The sequence below is a fragment of the Mus caroli genome, chromosome 8 (assembly GCF_900094665.2).
Source record: "Mus caroli chromosome 8, CAROLI_EIJ_v1.1, whole genome shotgun sequence".
Classification (NCBI taxonomy): domain Eukaryota; kingdom Metazoa; phylum Chordata; class Mammalia; order Rodentia; family Muridae; genus Mus; species Mus caroli.
This window is the reverse complement of record NC_034577.1, coordinates 28,309,588-28,329,351: the sequence shown is the minus strand read 5'-3', so window position 1 is coordinate 28,329,351 and position 19,764 is coordinate 28,309,588. Positions and strand designations below refer to the sequence as shown.

The 19,764-nt window shown below is 46.1% G+C and overlaps 1 protein-coding gene across 1 annotated transcript in view; it reads left to right on the top strand.

Moving 5' to 3' along the window:
• Window positions 1-5,324: 5,324 nt before the first annotated feature.
• Window positions 5,325-19,764, top strand: part of Dctn6 (dynactin subunit 6) — an 18,817-nt gene continuing 4,377 nt past the window's right edge. Inside the window, exons 1-4 of the mRNA XM_021169820.2 lie at window positions 5,325-5,609; window positions 7,737-7,801; window positions 16,829-16,934; window positions 18,880-18,968. Of these exons, the coding sequence (XP_021025479.1) occupies window positions 5,587-5,609; window positions 7,737-7,801; window positions 16,829-16,934; window positions 18,880-18,968 (283 nt within the window). The 5' untranslated portion in view covers window positions 5,325-5,586. The remainder of the gene's footprint in view (window positions 5,610-7,736; window positions 7,802-16,828; window positions 16,935-18,879; window positions 18,969-19,764) is intronic.

The following is a 19,764-nucleotide window of genomic DNA, read 5'->3' as shown; positions in this document are numbered from 1 at the left end:
CTAAGTTAATGAGAAAAATCAATGGTTGTGGACAGAAAGGCTTAGGACTAAAGGAAGGCAGAACCACAGGACAGAAAAATAAAACTCCTCTTCTCAACTACTTCTTTTTTTTTTCTTATTGTTTTTTGGGGTGTTGTTTGTTTTTTGTTTTGTTTTTCGAGACAGGGTTTCTTTGTGTAGCCCTGGCTGTCCTGGAACTCACTCTGTAGACCACGCTGGCCTCGAACTCAAAAATCTGCCTGCCTCTGCATCGTAAGTGCTGGGATTAAAGGCGTGTGCCCCCACCTCCCAGCTTCAAGTACCTCTCTTAGAGTGACTTGTCTTCCAGAGTAACATCACCCCTCCCAAATCACGAACCTATTGCTGGGTTAGTTTATTTTCTGCCCTTTATAAGCAAAGCAAGAGATCTACAAAGGCCAGGACCCTGTTTCATTTATTACAACATATCCAGAGTACAGACTAGGGATAAATATATGCTTTGTATTCAATAAACATTTATTGAAGTTAAGTGCCACGCAAGTGTGGGAGGAAACATTTTTATAAAATTTTTTCTTTGAGGGATGGGTAATGTAAAAGAGACTTCCTTAAAGCAAGAGTGAGAAGCCATCTCTTGGCTAGTTGAGACCTGTCTGCTTAGCCTGGCCATCACAAGGAGGTCCTTACCCAGCCGGGCTCAATACATTTGAGGAGGGAGCTGTCGCCCCTGCACTAGGCTCTCTGGTGCTGGAGAAAGAAAGAAACACCTCCGGAGTCTTACCCTCACGGATCTCAGTTCTGGGGGAGACAATACAATAAATAAATTCAGCTTAATGAGAACTTATGAAGAAAAATAATCAGAATAGCGGGGTGGTCTGCGTTTTATTACAGGATACCATGTTCTGGATATCTGTGTCTCTCCTTGAAGCTTAATTCTCAAGGTGATGGTATTAAGGGGTGGGGCTATGGAGATTTGACAAGGAACTCTCTGCCCTCCTGTGTATGATTAGTGTCTTACAAAAGGGCTTACCAGAACTTATTTCCACTCCATGAGGCTGCAGTGACCGGCGACATCCATGAGGAACTAGCCCTCCCCATAGAACCTATAATACTCTGATCTCAAGCGTCCCAGCCTCTAAAATTATGGGCCAAATTTCTATTATTCAGCTCCGACACAATGCCACATAAAACATGCTAGAGTGAGAGGGATGGGAGAACTTCACCTTTAACTCAGCACAACCGTGCCAGCAATTCACTCTGCCAATACTCACCTCTCAGTTTCTATTATGTCATTTGTATCGCTGCATACACGTCTCATGGCGTCTTTGATCTTGTTTGTATTTTGCTCGGCCAGGTCTTAGGGCTGTTGCTTACGCTTCTCCATTGAATTTGCTGCTACAACACGTTCATTTTTCAAAGACGTGTGTGTGTGTGTGTGTGTGTGTGACCCACGGAGGCCAGAAGACCATATCAGTTCCCCTGGAGCTAGAGTTAAAAGCATCTGTGAGCCATCAGTCGTAAGCACTCTCCAGTATGACACACTCTTCACTCTTCAGCCATATCTCATATACACCCTCTCCTTCCCGTGTCTTCTTTCTCTCATTCTTACTTCCTCCTCTTACTTTATTTTTTTAAAAATTAATTTGTTTGTTTTATGAGTACACTGTCACTATCTTCAGACACACCAGAGGAGAGCATGGGATCCCATGACAGAAGGTTGTGAACTTTCAAATGGTTGCTGGGAATTGAACTCAGGACCTCTGGAAGAGCAGTCAGTGCTCTTAGCCATTGAGCCATCTCTCCTGGCCCTTCTTTTTGCTCCTTCATTATAACCTTTGATGGCATTAATTATCCCTAAAATCTGGGCAGCCTGACAGTGTCTTCATTTCCTCTCCCAACTACTTTACCCACTTCGCGGTTTTTTTTCTTTTCAAAGTCATTCTAATACATAACCCTCACCCCTATTTCCCTCCTCCTCCTGATCCGATGAACTAAAATCTGAATAAGCACCACACTATCCTTGGTGTTTCGCTTCCAACAGTTATGGGGTCACTCATTGTTAACTTGCTTGTATGACAGCCCCATAGTGATGACAACCTAGCGTATCCCTCTCAGGGAATAATACAGAGCTCACAGCAGGCACCCTGAGCCCCTGGACTGGGGAATTACTTTCTAAGCTACACACTCAACCCTACCACACCCAGGTCCTCCTTGAGCCCTGCAAGTATTTCAACTGAAAGCCCAGAGCCGGGAGCTAGAGAGATGTCTCTGTGGTTAATAGCACTTTCCAAACCACCTAAGTTTGATTCCCAGCACCCGTATGGCATTTCACCACCACCTATAACTCAGCTTCAAGACTTAGATACCTCCTTCTGGACTCTCTGGGCACACATATACACATAGCATTCATACACACACGCAGGCAATAATATATCCATACACCTAAAAATGTAAATTAATTAATTAATGATTAAAAACCAACCAACCAACCAAGGGTCTGGCAAGATTGCTCAGCAGTTAAGAGCACTGGATATTCTTCCAAAGGATCCAGGTTCTATTCTCGGCATCCACCTGGAGGCTCACAACTGTCTAAAACTCCAGTTCTAGGGGAAACTGACAACTTCTGGCCTCCAAGGTCACTTAAATACATGCAAGGCCCCTATATACATAATAAAAATGATAACACAATACAAACCAGTAAAGTCGAAAAATAATAAACCAAGCAACAAAACTAGCATCAGATATACAAATCCCAACACAGTGACATAGTATGACACAGTTAAGACAACAAAACTTCTCTAAAAGATGCTAACCCTCTAGTAAGAGCATTTAGTGAGAGTAAGTTGAACCCACCCAAAGAACTCAAACTAAGGATTGCAAACATGTTCAAAGGCACAAACAGCTGAATAAGGAAGGGATACGGGATAGAAGGATCCAATAATGAGACAGAAATACTGAAGAAAAACTACTCCGAGATGCTAGAAGTGAAAAACATGGTGAGTCTGTGGAGGCTTGAATGAAAAGTCACCTCTATAGTCTCTGGTATTTGAACACTTGATCAGAATTTGGTAGTGTGAGAGGAGGAATAGGAGGTGTGGCCTTAACAGTGGGAGGTGTGGCCTTAACGGTGGGAGGTGTCACAGAAGGTAGGCTTTGCCACATTCCTTTGCTTTTTCTGTTCTGTGCTTGTGGTTCTAGATGTGAGCTCTCAACTTCCTGTTCCTGCCCGCGTGTCCGCCAATTGCTGCCCTGCGTCACCTCTGCAGTCACAGACTCTTATTTTTCTGGATCCGTAAGCCAAAATAACCCTTTTCTTCCTAAAGATGTGTTCCGTCATGATGTTTTATCTCAGTAACAAAAAAGTAATTTATTCAAACTCAAACCAAACAAACTGTAAAATGCTAGGCCTTTAATCTCAACACTGGGGAAGCAAAGGCAGGTGGATCTCTATGAGTTCCAGGCCAGCCTGGTCTACACTGCCAATTCCAGGCCAGCCAGGGATGCATAGTGAGGCTCTTGTCTCAAAACAACAAAAACACCAACACAAATAGCCCCGTGGGAAACCTCAGGGACAGGACAGACCAAGGAGAGGACAGAATGTTTGATCTTAGAGACACCTGCAGGACTAGAGCAATTCAGCAAGGACAACGATAAAGAGATGGCTCAGAGGTGAAGACAGGCACTGACTGCTCTTCCAGAGGTCATGAGTTCAATTCCCAGCAACCACATAGTGGCTCCCAACCATCTGTAATGAGATCTGATGTCCTCTTCTGGTGTGTCTGAAGAGAGAGACAATATACTCGCATTCATAAAATAAATAAATAAACCTTTTAAAAAATAAGAAGAAAAGAAAAAAAAAGTATGAATGGGAATTCCAAGATCTACTCAAAAGTCTAAGACAAACTCTATGGGCTACAGACATACAAGGTGAAGAATCTTATCCTAAAGGCATAGAAAACAGTTTCAAAAGAATTGTGACAGGAAATGCCCCCACAGTTTTAGATACAGGAAGCACTAGAAAGGAAGACCAGAAAAGAACCTCCCCTGTCATACTGTATTTAAAACACTAATATGGAGGACCATTAAAAAAAAAAAAATGTGTATTGAAAGTGCAAGAGAACAGCACCACACCACATCACCTGAACAGGCGGGTCCCTCTGAATGAAGGTAGGTTGTTCAACTGAAACTTTAAACGTCAAGAGCTCACAATGATGTCTTTCAAAGTCTGAAAGTACTCTAGTACTGCACCCACTAAACCTACGTGTTCTAGCTAAAGGAAAAATAAACACTTTCTACTGCAAAAACAGACTCAAAGCTGGGCAGTGGTGGAGCACGCCTTTGATCCCAGCACTCGGGAGGCAGAGACAGGTGGATTTCTGAGTTTGAGACCAGCCTGGTCTACAGAGTTAGTTCCAGGACAGCCAGGGCTATACAGAGAAACCCTGTCTCAAAAACCAAAAACAAACAAACAAACAACAACAGACTCAAAGAACACATTACCACTAAGCCAGGTCTACAGAAGACCTGAAGGAATCTTTCAGATTGAAGAGAGAAACAAGTCCTTCTGAGAAATCATAAAAAAGAATAAACCACACTAGAAAAACTGTTAAAACAAGACAACAACCACTATAAAAACCAGGAAAATGTCAGGAGCCATAACTCTGAGTAACCAAGGGTGACCTTGAACTTGTGATCCTTCCTGGGATGGGTTTATGGATGGGTTCTGCCATGGCCAGTTTCCTGTGACTGACTCTCTGGAATGAACTCTGGACGTCATGCATGCTAAGCAAGCACTGTACCAACTGAGCCAACAGCCCCAACACACCCCCTTTAAGATATTTCTTGGTGTGACTAGAAATTGCTTAATTAAGAAACAGATTGTCCCGGATAAAGGAGTGGGCCAGATTCAATCAGTTTAAAGGGTTCCGAGCAACACTGAAACTTCCCCCCTGAAAAGAAGAAATTCCACCTGTGGGTAGCAGCTTGGCCTTCCAAATGAAAAGTCCTAGCTTGATCTACGGGTTTCGAACTTGCACAGCAGATTCCTAACAAACTAATTCCTAACAAAACCCTCGTAACTCATATCTCCTGCTGGTTCTGCTTCTCAGAATGAATCCTAACTATGCCACCTGGGTCCTACGTAGCAGTAGTTGGGAGGTGGAAAGACAGCTTGGTTTCTTCAGAGTTTAATAGCGTGAGATGACAAAGCCTCAGAAGAGCCAAGCACACACGTACACACGCATACACGCACGCGCTTGTAAAGAGACGTTTAAAAACTGGATTTGATGTTCAAAAGAGATTTTGACAGGCTTAGGGAGGAAGTTAAACGTAGAGTGAACTTAACGATAAGGATCAGGGATGCTGGGGTTAGGGTAGACTTGGTGAAGTAAACACTGCCAAGTGGAAAAAACGACTTTCCAGGAGGCAGAAGCGAAGCAAGCCAAGCCGACCCCGAAAAGCAAACCAACCTCAGCACGCAAGCGCGAACCTGGAAAACAGAAGGCCCCGCCTCTCCCGGCCGTGCCAGGCTCTGCAATCCCATGCAGAGATCATCGCTCTAGCCAGGCTGCAAAAATCGATCTCAGCTCTTCCTGAGACCCGGGCCTGACGATGGCGGAGAAGACGCAAAAGAGGTACGTGTTAACACCTCCGCAGGGGCAGAACCCGTTTCTGGTCGCGGCGCGGGGGCACTGAGACGGTGTATAGGTGGATGGCTCCATAATCCCGTTCCTGGCGTCCGCGGGGTGTAGGGGCGGGGAGGGTTTGTTCCGTGACCCCCACCCATCCCAGCACGCCAGCGCAGACTCCATTGGGCCTGAGTGGGGGACTCAGGGAGGCTGAGGGAGGTTGTGAGGGCGAGATGCTGCCCAGCGGTGGTTGCACCGTCGGCCCTGACTCTGATCAGGAAGAGGGAGGCCTGAAAGAAGACAGGCTGTCATCCTTCTGTCAGTGCCTGAGAGCCCAGAGCTGGCAACTATGGCTTTTCCTGTCACAGTCTTCACCAGTGAGAGCCGTTGGTGGGAAGAGACCGCATGGATAACAGAAAAGCATAGGGATTCATTTGCCGTTGCCTCCTTTGTCCTGGGTTAATGCCTTGAGATATACATATACAGCTGTATGTATATGCATGCATCTGTGTTCAGGTGTGTGCGTGTGAATGTTGATGTCTCTAAAGCCAGAAGAGGGCGTGGATCGCCCCGGAACTGGAGAAGCAAGCATTCAGTTATCACAGGACAAAGATCTAGAGAGACAGGGTGTTTCTGGGCAACTTTCGGCTCAGAATCGAGAATACTGGTGTCAGAACAGTGACGCCCAGGAATAAACTTTGTTCTAAGAACTTTCTGGTATGCATTATCATTTGATGGTCTGTAGAAATTCTAGGGTTAGTGTCTTGATGAGTTCTTACTGTCAGCTTGAAACAACTTAGAGTCATCTGGGAAGAGGGAACCTCAATTGAAGGATCATCCATGTCGGGGTGAGTGTCTTGATCCGTGATTGAGATGGGAGGCTACTGTGGGCAGAGCCATCTCCAGTCGGGTAGGCCTGGACCATTTAAGAAAGCTACTTAGCAAGTGGGCCAGTAAGCAGTCATAGTTCCTGCCCTGAGCTCCCTGGGCATGGTGACCAGGAAGTGTAAGGCGAATAAACCCTCTCCTCCCCACGCTGCATTTGGTCATCGTCTTTATCACAGTGACAGAAAGCAAGACAGAACAGTTAGAATACTGTTAAGAAATAAAATCCAAAGCTGTTTTCTTAAGCATTTAAAAGTATATGTGATTTTGGCCTAATAGGCTGTGTACCACTTACGAAGTTCATAATATATTAAACATTCTTACCACTGACTTGCTATTTTTCCATGAATTTCTTAAAACCTTTTTCTTAGCTACAGAGTCAGCATAGCTGTATTAAAAACTTCTTTTCATATTATTTTTTGGTGGTTTGAATGACACAGTCTCCTATAAGCTCATGTGTTTGAGTACTTAGTCCCCAGTTGATGGTGCTGTTTAGAAAGGTTTAGGAGGTATGTGTCACCTCCTTGTAGAAGGAAGTGTGTCACTGGAAGGCTTTGAGAGTTCAAAGGCTCTCTAACATTTCCATTTGCTTGCATCCCTCTGTGTGTGTGTGTGTGTTCATGCGCATGTGCACACTCGCACTTGTGAGTGCATGTGTGTGTGTGTGTGTGTGTATGTGTGTGTATGTGTGTTCTTGCTTGCACATGCATGTGTGTTTCAAGCTGTTGTGTCTCAGCTTCCTGGGTTGCTGCCACCTGCTGCCTGGCTCCTCACAGTGATGGACTCTCATCCCTCTGGAATCTTAAGCCACAATAAATTGTTACCTTCTATAAATTGCTCTGGTTACGGTGCTTCATTTCCACAACAGGAAAGGAATCCCTTCACATTGATTGATTGATTGATGATTGAATGTGTTTATATGTGTGAGAGTACACACATGCAGTAGTATACTTATGGACACTTATGGAAACTGATTCTCTCCTTCCACCGTGTGAGACCCCGGGATTGAACTCAGGTGGGCAGACTTGGCAGCAAGCACCTTCCTTTATCAGCCCCTTTCTCCACTGAGCCATCTGGCTGGCCACAGCATATGTAACACTATATTTACATTTTAATTTTATTTCCATGGGTTCCAAGGCTCTGAATGGGTCACTGGGCTTAACACAGCAGGGCTTTATCCATGGAGCCCTCTCACCCACCATCCATACTTTCAGTTACTCAGGATGAGTGTTCTCTGTCTTCCTACAGTGTGAAGATTGCTCCCGGAGCAGTAGTGTGTGTAGAAAGCGAAATCAGAGGAGATGTAACCATAGGTAAGAAAATGGTTGATGTTTCTCAAGAGCTAATGCTGGGTAACCAACTTTAGCGCTTCTCCTTTCAGTCCAGTTGTCTGTGTCTGTTCCGCTGAGGCTTACAATTTTTATTGGTTTTGTTGTTATTTGTTTTGTTTTGAGCTTTTCGAGACAGGGTTTCTCTGTGTAGCCCTGGATGTCCTGGAATTCTGTAGACCAGGCTGGCCTCGAACTCAGAAATCTGCCTGCCTCTGCCTCCCAAGTGTTGGGATTAAAAGCGTGCGCCACCACTGCCCAGCATTTGTTTGTTTTTCGAGACAGGGTTTCTCTGTGTAGCCTTGGCTGTCCTGGAACTCACTCTGTAGACCAGGCTGGCCTTGAACCAAAGATTTACCTGCCTCTGCTTCTGCCTCCTCAGACTAAAGGCTTGAGCCACTACCACCCAACTTGAGTTAGCTTGTTTTAAAGAGCTTTCCTGAACATTCCACACAACCATTCACCCATGTGTCTCATAACAAGGTCGCTGATGCTGGAGCCGCTACACTGGTCCCCCATGACATCAGGGTTCCCCGGCAAGGAGAGGAGAGTGACAGTTAGTAGTTGTATCGCAGGCAGAATAGGAGTGTGAAGTGAGAGCAAGAAAGTTCTAGTTAGTACCCTCAGCTCTCACCCTGTAGTCTGGCCAGTAGTTCCATCACCAAGACCAAACCAGCCTGCACATGGCGGGTAACTTACATGAGAGTCCCCGGTGCCTCATCTACTGCCCAGTCTTGTTTGTAAGATCTGTTTCCTGAGCACTGTGCCCCTGCAGATTTAACTGATGGGCATTCATCCTTTGTCACAGCTGCCTGTTACCTGCACAGACACAGCAGCACTTCTCTTCCCACACACCAGTGGTTTCTTGGTTTGGTTTGGTTTGGTTTTGGGCCTTGAGACAGGATCTCAGTATGGAGTCCTGGCTGGCCTCGAACTCACAAAGATCCAGCTGCCTCTGCTTCTGAATATGGGATTAAAGTGTGCATCATGAGGTCTGACAATAGTTTCTTTAATGGGGAAGGGAGGGGGGTGGCGGGATGTGGAGAATGTCATTTTCCCTGTAATAAGTCGAGGCTTCCAGCCAGTGTCCTGTCTTACGACACCAGTGAAGACCATGCCACTATGGCGGAACTTCGTTTAAAACGTGACCTGTTGAGTGACAGGATATGGAAGATGATTGGTTCTTTTCTGTGCTCTTAACTTTTGTCTTCACTGCAAACTTTGCATGAGGAGAAATCGCAAGCTGTGATTTCTCCTGCATGTCACAGTGTCCTCCATTTCTCGCCACCTGCAGAGTGTGTGTGGCTCTCATCACCACTCAGGAGGAACACAAGCTCACAGCTGTTCCCTAAGTAGAAGAAAAGACAGACTAAAGTCATATGTGCCCTTAACTAGGAATACTTCCCTTGGGTTTCTTCCTCTTTCTCATTTTAAGTAGTTTATGATATGTGCTATATAGTACATCTATAGAGAGGATAGATATACCCACAGCATTAGCACACAGATGTATACTTGAAATAGCCTTACAGAAGTGTGCGGAAACTGTCAGAACACAAAAGGGAAGAATGGGTGTGACGGGCTCATCACAGCTTTAAAGGGATTCAGGCCCTGGCAGCTGGAAAGGCCTGAGGGTGAGAGCTCCCCTCAGTGTAGAACACTGCCTTATCCGCACTCAGGAGACAAAGTGGGCAGGACTAGGAACAGCAAGGCTCGGCCTCTTACAGGTTTCCCCAGCCTGTAAGACAGTGCTGCCAGCGAGCCCATACAGGGCTTTTCACACTCAGAGCCCACAATGGCCCCTACCTAGAGCTCTGCTCTAGCACCCGCCCCTCTTGTTCCTCTGGCTTTCTTGTCTTCCTCCCCTCCCTACAGGCTGGGATTATGTAGGTAAAGATAGTATTTAGTTTATTATTTTAATAATTTCATGTTTTTACATGTATGGGTGTTTTTGCCTGCATGTATGTATATATGTGTTTCAAATGCGCACAGTACTAGCTGAGAGCAAAGGAGAGCTCCCAGCTTCTCTACAACTGGAGTCATGGAGTGAGCAGCCATGTAGGTGCTGGGAATTGAACCTGAGCCATCTCTCCAGCCCCCAAATGCACTTCCAGTCTGGCATTTGACCACTAGCTGATACTATACAGCTAGAATTTAAATCTGTAATGGTATGCCATTAAAGATTTTTTTGTGATAGATTTATAACATACAGTCTCACTATATAACTCCTAGCTCCTAAGTGCTAGGATTAGAGGCATGTGCTACTGTGAAGTGGTTAAAAAAATTGTTTTATAAATCCTTTGAGAATTTCATAGAACGTGTTTTGGTCATGTTCACACCTACTCCCTCAGAAATGATAGGGAAAATCTTTAGGAAAAAAAAGGCTGGAATGATTTGCTGTTTATCGACAGAGTGGCTTGCTTTATGCATAGTGTGTGTGTGTGTGTGTGTGTGTGTGTGTGTGTGTGTGTGTGTTTCCTATACACATATAGTGATGCTCGGCATCAGACATGCACTAAGCGTGCAGTGAACATGCTTACATTTATCTTAGAAACAATTTCATTTGAAAAGCAAGGAAGGGGGCTGGAGAGATGGCCCACGGTTAAGAGCACTGACTGCTCTTCCAGAGGTCCTGGGTTCAAATCCCAGCAACCACATGATGGCTCACAACCATCTGGAATGGGATCCCATGCCCTCTTCTGGCGTGACTGAAGACAGCAGCAGTGTACTCATATAAATAAAAATAAATAAATCTTTAAAAATAAACAAGCAAGGAAAAGATGCAGGAGAGGGATGTAGTTATGCAGTGTTTGTCTCCCTGTTTTTATCTCATGATTGTTGTATTTATCTCTCCTAACCCCAAACTTTATGTTTCTTTAATTGTGTATATAAAGAAGTGGTTTTTCCCAGACTTTGGGCTTAGATAATTATTTCTGTACTGTTGCATTTAGCATAAAATATCTTCACTTTTTGGCAAGTATTCATTTTTCTGAAATAGCACCTCGGATTTAAACCCTCCTCCTTTATAAACACTATTATAAAGTTTAATCAGAGCCAAGTTACCTGGTTCCAGCTCTCCGACCAGGTCTTGCTTTTTCATCTCAAGCTTTTCTTTGGTTTTGCTCGAGTTCCTGGAGTAATAGGTGTAAATCATTCCTGTTGTCTATGCAGTTGGCAGTTGGCACTTAATAAACTACTCCCCAGAGAGTTGGGGTGCCCCACAGACGTGTGTGGGAGGTGCTCCACAGAAGTGTGTGGGTGCTCCACAGAAGTGTGTGGGTGCTCCACAGAAGTGTGTGGGTGCTCCAAGAAGTATGTGTGAGTGCTCCACAGGAGTATGTGAGTGCTCCACAGAAGGGTATGAGTGTTCCACAGAAGTATGTGTGGCTGCTCAATTTGAGGACTGCCCATCTTTTTACACTTTTATTAGTTTGAGGAGGGCAGGGTTTTCTTTTGCTGTGCTTCAAGTTATTTGAACCTTACATTGGATCTGTGGTTTTCTAGAAATTGAGTTATTTGTTCTAACAGTGAGGCTGACTAGAAGTGTGAAGCCAGGTGTGTGTCTGTCAGGGCTGCCTACATCCTACTGTCTCAGAATGGGGGTGTGTGGGTGGGGCTGTGACAGAGGGTAGATCATGGAAGTCCAGCCCTTGCCACCAGGGCTCTGGCCTACAGCCCTGGGGAGGCACACCCCCCACTGGAAGGTGCTCAGTCTTAGAATCCTGCCCATTTTCATAGGATCAAACTTGTTTTCTATTAGACTGTTACAGAGTACTTTCTGTAAGTCCTCCCTTTGAGAGCTGGCTGGCATGTGACGGGAGGAAGGCCCCAGGGGAGCCCTGGCCCACGTGCTTGTGAGGGCAGACCCCCATGGCACAAGAGGAGCAGCCAGGGCACAGTGGGACACTCCCACCTGACCCTGTGAAGTCCAGGATGGCCTTGAACTTCTCACCAGCAGAGCTCACCCTGACCCAGAGCCTCTGTTGGAGTCTTTTTCAGTACACAAAGCAAGGCAGTGGTCAAGGGAATGATGTAATTTTTAAAAGAAAGAGCTTGGGTTTATCTGTTGACATATGAAAATGTATGCAGAGCTTGCAGAGGTGAAGGGTGCCCTTTACCAAATGAGGGAAAAGGAGGCATGATGCAGGAATGTCCTCCTGGCTGTGCTCTGGAAGCCCAGCCAGCGGTTTAGAAAAATAATTCATACGCCAGTTAAGGCAGCTCTGACTCCAGACACATTTGTCCAAACAAGGAGATAAGGCAGAGAGGCTTTCAGCACACTCAGTAAGAAAGTATACAAACCGCCCTGCCAGGAGCCACGCCAAGAAGGTCCACGCGGAGTCAAGTGGGAAAGGGGACTCAGCATGGGGACTTGTTTTTAAAGAGCATTTTAACTTCTAGACCCCTACACATGGCCTAAATCAGACTCGTTCTAGGTAGAAGTATTTGTCGTACACAGGAGGAGATTGTCTGGTAGGTGTCATGCCGCCCGCCGCTAAGGCTGCCGGGATGGCCAGGCCCTCTGTCCCAGGCCTGCAGTGTGAAACTGGACACAGCTGTGCCTTCTTCCTGTTATCCACACCACACTCTTAGCTGTCACATGTGCTCTGTGCTAGCCTACTCGAGGGACTGTGCAGTTTCTTGAGTACCCCCTCCCACTGCCTCCCCCACTTGCTCTCATCTCTCAACTTAAAGCAGGTTGGCTTCCCTCTCTATTTCAGTCCCTGTGTGCCACAACCTGCAGTTGGGGCAGGATGCCAGCAGGTGGCAGTAGTGTCAAAACCAAAAGCCTCACCTAAGCTGCCCAGTGTGCTAGCTCCAAGAGAGTAAGAAAACATCTACTTAAACTGTTCAGATGCCTGGCAACAGAGAGGCAGACAGATGCACCTCTGAATTTGGGGCAGCCAGGACTACATAGAGAGACTCTTACTCAAAAAAAAAAAAAATACTCATTCTGATTTGATTTTGTTATGTAATAACTTTGTTTCATTTTGCTTGTTTTGTTTTTGGTTTTTATGGTTTTTGTTTGTTTGTTTTGAGACAGAGTCTCATGTAGCCCAGGCTAGCCTCCAACTGGTTGTGAAGTCCAGGATGGCCTTGAACTTCAGATCTTCTTGCCCACACCTAAGTGTTGGGATTGCAGATGGCACCACCATGCCAAACTGTGTTTTATAAATAGAAGGGTGGTGTGTGTGTGTGTGTGTGTGCGCATGCGCGCGCGCGTGCACATCAAGGCCAGGGACAACCTCAGGTGCCACCCAAGCATCCACCATCTGTGATGTTATAGAACTCAGCAAGTGTCTCCAGGGAGCCCTTTGTCGTGGATTTTTGAAAGAAAAAGAAGCATTGTCATTTGTTTTCAGAGGTACACGGAAGAGGAATGTTAATAAAGAAAGACAGGCCATCAGTGCCAGGGGCTCCTAGTCTTCAGAACACATCCTTAGGTGGCTTCTCACAAATTGTGCTTGTCACAGCTCCAACTTAAGGGTCAGCAGGAGGCCTGGTGCCTCTGGCTGCTTACCCGGCTCTGACCAGAAGTCTGCTGCCTGTCATGGCTCCAGTGGTCTCCATGTCCCACTTAATCCCTTACCAATCAGAAGGCTCTCCTGGGGTTCAAAGCTGTTACCATGACACCCGAGGAAAGGAGGAAGCAGGCCCTGCTCTGTCCTCAGGCCTAAACTACCCACTTTGCTCAGTTTTCAGAAATTCTGAGCTCTTCGTGACACAGTGACCTTGTCGTTTTTAATGTCTTCCTGTGTATATTGTGTGCATCCAAGAGCGGGGTCAGGGTCAGGAGTGGGTTCTAGCATGTGGGTCTCGGGGATAGAATTTGGCTCACTAGGCTTGGCAGCAGTGGCTTTCCTTGCTGGGCTGTCTTGTCAGCCCTGACAGAACTGCAGGTCAGATCCTGTGACATCTCTTTCAAACAGTGTTTCTTGTAACCCACGTTTCCCGTCCTGTTACAGATGTGGAAACAGCCCTTGAGAGAACATAAGCACACACATAGCCTATATGTGATAGAGACCAGAGTCTAGACTTTCTAGACTAGGATGGGTACAGGCTGGGGCTCTAATACAAAGACCCTAACTTAGGCTGTGGCTCTTGGAGTATTTTGAAACAAAATAGAAATCCGTATTGTGTGAGCTGTCGCTCTCCTTTGGCTTGTACCACTGGCGGATGTAGAACTTGTTATCTCAGAAGAACCCAGGACTTGTGATGGCTTTGCTGAGCACCTGGAGCCTGTGATGCCTAAGTGGCCATGCTGATGAATGAGGTAGGTAAATGACAGTGTATTGATGAAATGTGAGAAGCGCTGTAGCCATAAAGTGTTCGAATGCTTTTTTTTTTTTTTTTTTGGTTTTTCGAGACAGGGTTTCTCTGTGTAGCCCTGGCTGTCCTGGCACTCACTTTGTAGACCAGGCTGGCCTCGAACTCAGAAATCCGCCTGCCTCTGCCTCCCCAGTGCTGGGATTAAAGGCGTGCGCCACCACGCCCGGCTGTTCGAATGCTTTTCTCCGAGTTTTATTTATTTTCAAGCTTCTTACTGATTTTGTATGTGCTGGTGTTTGTAGGTCTCAAGTATGCCACAGTGTTTAGTCTGTAGTAGCTTTCCCCTGCACTTAGACAACCAGGCCTGTAAGGAGTGGGACTCACAGACAGGCCCCACCATTCCGTGCTTGCTTTATTTTAATTTTTAGTAGTGATTGTTTATTTTATACTATTTGTGTGTGTGCATATATCTATACTATATATATGTATATGTGTTATACATATATATATATATATATATGTATGTATGTATGTATAGATAGATACATGCACACACGTAAGAAGACAGCACACCTTGAGAATCTTCTCTCCTGAATAGCAAGGCTACTTGTGCAGTCTCATACACCTGTGTGCTTTGGGACTCCATGCCCTGTTTTGGGCCCCTACTCTCTTTATCAGTTCCCTCAGTTCTTTATCTCAGGAAAAGAATGAACTGCACTGAGAGCCCATCCAGAGCTCCGCTGCTCACCATGGAGGCTTCGGATCTGTTGGGGATTGATTCTAATTGTGAATCTGTGTGTCCAAACGCTGAAGGTCCTTGTCCCCAGTTGGTTTTTGATTGATCAGTAAAGAACCAATGACCAAGCTTGGCAGGCAGACTGAGGTGGGACTTTTAGGGTTGTGTGGGCTGGGAGAAAGGAAAGAACAAAAAGATGGCTATGACAGAGAAGAAAGACCAGATCTAAAGGCCCAGACATGTGAGAATCAGGGAGAGCGGCCACATGAGCCACTTCCCCAATTGTGTTTGGGATAGCAGAGATGAAATATAGGTTTTTAAAGATTTCAACGCAGGAGTACCAGAGGGGAGTGTTTGCTAGGAAGGATAAGAACTGCCCAGTCATTAAGCTAGTCAAGGCATATTAAAATTACCTGGGGTGTGTGTGTGTATGTGTGTGTGTGTGTGTGTGTGTGTGTGTGTGTTTCACTCGAGAATCCAGACAGCTCTCGGGCAGGTATGCACATGTGATCCGTCAGGAACATTAAGCAGTTTAACTAACTACAGCTACGCGTATCTGTTTCATAGAATTGGGTGGGAGTTGGTGCACTAAGTAATCCCAGTTGTCAGGAGAACTTCAAAGGGGCAGAGATAGCCTGTGTTCTGTGTTCGGGGCATGTGTGTGTGTGTGTAAGAGACGTTGGTGCTGGGCTGGTGAGATGGCTCAGTGGGTAAGAGCACCCGACTGCTCTTCCAAAGGTCCGGAGTTCAAATCCCAGCAACCACATGGTGGCTCACAACCATCTGTAACGAGATCTGACTCCCTCTTCTGGAGTGTCTGAAGACAGCTACAGTGTACTTACATATAATAAATAAATAAATCTTAAAAAAAAAAAAGAGAGAGAGAGAGAGACGTTGGTGCTAGGAATCCCACGCAGGGCCTTGCACACACCACCTATGTCCATGCTCACCAACTGAGCTGCTCCTGCTCCTGCTCCTGCTCCTGCTCCTGCTCCTGCCTCATCCATGTCTGTTTATTCCTCTGTTGCCCTTTAACATAGTGTTGCGTCTTGCCTTTTATAAGCAGATAGTGACTGTTTATATACCACAGATTAACAGTTTATAACACAGAATCCTGGAAAGTGACACCTCTGCCCCCTTGATCCTTCCGCCCACCTTCCTTTCTGAGTGAGTTACTTCTCATCACTGTGTACAAATAAAAATAGCGTTGAGTAACCCAGCACTCGGGCTAGGCAGAGTCCAACAGCAGGAGATAGAGTGGGATCCTTCTTTAAGAAACAAACAGACAGGAAAAAATAGCTTCAATCCTACGATAAGAGGAGGTGGGTGTGTGGGTGGAGGAAGGTGTTTTCTCTTCAGTGGGAGATGGGCGTGTGGCCACTTCCCCCAGAGCCACCCAGTTCTCAGAAGCTGTCCTCCTTGTGCCCTTAGATTGAGACTGAGCTGTCTCAGGTCTCCCAACCTCAGTGTCACGGCTCAGCACCCACCTCTGGCTCCTCTTGCCTCCCTCCCCTTGGGTATGTGAACCGTGCTTATCATGCCCTGCCTGCTTGCAGTTGCTACCCACACTCAGATAATAACAGAGAGGCTGAATGAAGGCGGACTCCATGTTTCCTGACTTCTGTGCACCTGTGTTTTTCTTAATCACATAGAAGCACTCGCTGCGTTATAAGCAGTGTCAGGCCCGTCTGAAAGCAAGGACAAGAATTAGTGTAATCTCTGCCCACGTACCACACACTGTCTCCACACTCTGAGGTCACAGGCAGTTGGATGGAGGCTGAGCTGTCCGCTCTGGCCGTGTGTGCCCTTACGCTTCCCTCGGCTGTAGATCTGGCACTAACTGCTGCTGATAACAGCCGGAGATAGTACCTGTACGGTACTGAGCACGGTGCCTGGCACAGCCTTAGAAAATGTTCCTCCCCAAGCGTCCCCACCTCCCTCACCTCCCACCCTCCTGCCGGAAGTGCAGCCTGCGCTGATCATCTCCTCTCCCCTGCTCTGCTGTGCAGGCCCAAGGACGGTGATCCACCCTAAAGCACGAATTATCGCGGAGGCCGGGCCAATAATCATCGGTGAAGGAAACCTGATAGAAGAGCAGGCCCTCATCATAAATGCGTGAGTAAGACTCGAGCTGTGCTCCAAACTGGACGGCACGGGGAAGGTTTCCCAACAGTGGCCGCTGCCCAGGAGCCTCTTACAGCTTAGCTCAGGAACGAGTATTCTTTCTGAGCAAGAGAAGTGGGAGGTTTGAGGCCTGGTTAGCATTACGTAGATGAGAGACACAGAAACCAGACCAGAAAACGCTGAGAAAAACCACACACACACACCAGCCCTGGGTCTGGTGATCTCCCAGTGGGATACTTGGATCCATCAGCAAACCTGCTTTGGTTTCCTGATCCCATCCAGCATCTCTGTGTTGTGCTTACTATACCTACGACTGTTTTGGTTGGATTTCTTTTGATGTCTGTATGTGAATTTAACTCTGTTTTTCCATGTTCCACATGGGAAGCACCCAGAATTATATTCACAAGTATGGGATCCTTGTAGCAATTTGTAAACTTTAAATATAACAATGTGAGAAACTGTTAATGTGTACCTTTGTGCACTGGGCTACAATACCCAGGACATTTTCGAAAGCATGTATAAATTTTTCTAGATAAAATTTTGGCAAGAAATTTAAGCTTTTACCTAATTTGTAGCAACAATGTATGGAATTTGTGTGGGAAAATATTTAGCTGTGATAAAAGGCTGATTTGTCTGACACACAGGACGTGTGGGAGTTTCTGACAGTGTGAATCCATCTTGCCCAGTATTACTATTCTCTCTCTCTTTGGCACCTTGGTTGTGAGACCATTCCTAGCAGCCTGGGAATCAGCAGAGAAAAGCTCTGCTCTAAGAGGACGGCTTTATCTTCCACATATGTCACTAAATATCCATTGCTTCGAAGAGCGCTTTCCATTTCGCAGTTGCAAATGGTTACTACAAATGGAAAAATTCCAAGTTAGGCCTGATTTTGATCCTTCTCTAGCAGGCTAAAAGTATATTTATTGTTTGGGGGTTTGCTGTTGTGTTTTACATTGTCCTAGAGAACTGTCCTCTGAACACAATTTTTCTTTTATTGGATATTTTCTTTATTTACATTTCAAATGTGATCCCCTCTCCAGGTCTCCCCTCCAGAAACCCCCTCTTCCATCCCCCCCTTCCCCTGTCTCTATAAGGGTGCTCCCCCACCCACCCACTCCTGCCTTCCTGCCCTGGCATTCCCCTACACTGGGAAATGTCCTCTGAAGTTAGAATTTAAGAAATAAGGGGAGCCGGACGTGGTGGCGCACGCCTTTAATCCCAGCACTTGGGAGGCAGAGGCAGGCGGATTTCTGAGTTCAAGGCCAGCCTGGTCTACAAAGTGAGTTCCAGAACAGCCAGGGCTACACAGAGAAACCCTGTCTCGAAAAACCAAAAAAAAAAAAAAAAAAAAAAAGAAAGAAATAAGGGAAGGCTAGAGAAATAGCTCGGCAGTTAGCACCTCTTGCTGTTCTTGTGGAGTCCTTGAGTTCCTGTCTCTTCACTCACACAGGGCAGCTTGCACCTACCAGTGGCTTCAACTCCAGAAGGTCTGATAGATTCCCCATCCCAGTTCTCTCTCTCTCTCTGAGACAGGATCTCTCTGTAGCCCTGGCTGTCCTGGAACTCACTTTGTAGAACTCAGACATCTGCCTCCCTCTGCCTTCCTAGGATTAAAGGTGTGACACCTCTTCTGAGGTTGTTTTGTTCTTGTGACTTCTTACATTTCTGTAGTTATGTTCAACTTAGGACCTAGCCTTTCCCAGCACAGAGGGGAGGTGGAGAAGTTATTCCCCAGGCTCAGGACCTAGCCATGCATCTTAAGCTAGGTGTAGCCATGCATCTAAGCTAGGGGTAGCCATGAATCTAAGCTAGGGGTAGCCATGCATCCAAGCTTGGTGCAGGTAAAACTGAGACAGCGGATTCAGATTCTGAAAGGGGATGGCAGCTGCTTACCGTGTCGCTGGCCTTTGGTGATTCTCGTCTCTTCTCTTTATAGTCATCCAGATAACATCATCCCAGACACTGAAGATACAGAGCCCAAACCTATGATTATTGGCACCAACAACGTATTTGAAGTGGGCTGTCGTATCCTTTGCAGGAATCTGCCTCAGATCACCTCCAGATGTGTTTGGTGCCTAGACTGTTCCCTGTATAGAAACCGACACACCTCATCTATCCCATAGGCCTAAAATATGTATAGACTGGGCCATCACGCTGTTTAAACAGGCTCATTGCTGTATGTTAAGAAATCTCTTCTGGGGGCTGGAGAGATGGCTCAGCAGTTAAGAGTACTAGCTGCTCTTCAGTTCTTAGTATCTCCATGGGTGTTCACAAGTGTCTGCAGCTTCAGTCTGAGGGGATCTGACACCCTCACACAAATGTACATGCAGGCAAAACACCGATGAAATAAAAACAAATCATTCAAAGAATTTAAAAAAGGAAAGAGGAGTCGGGAGGAGGGAGATGATAATAAAGACAATACGTCCTTTCTGGGACAGGGGCTGTAGTATAGAGCACATGACTGCCATGTGTGTAATTCCTGTCACCACAGAAACCAGGAAGGCACTCCTGGTCTGGCAAGTCACTCTGTAAGGTAAACACTCACACACACCAAACCATACACACTATATACACATACCACACTCATACACACCACACACGACACACCACACACATGACACACACACACACACCATACACACTATATACACATACCACACTCATACACACCACACACATGACACACACACACACATGACACACACACACATGACACACACACACACACCATACACACTATATACACATACCACACTCATACACACCACACACATGACACACACACACACCAAACCATACACACTATATACACATACCACAC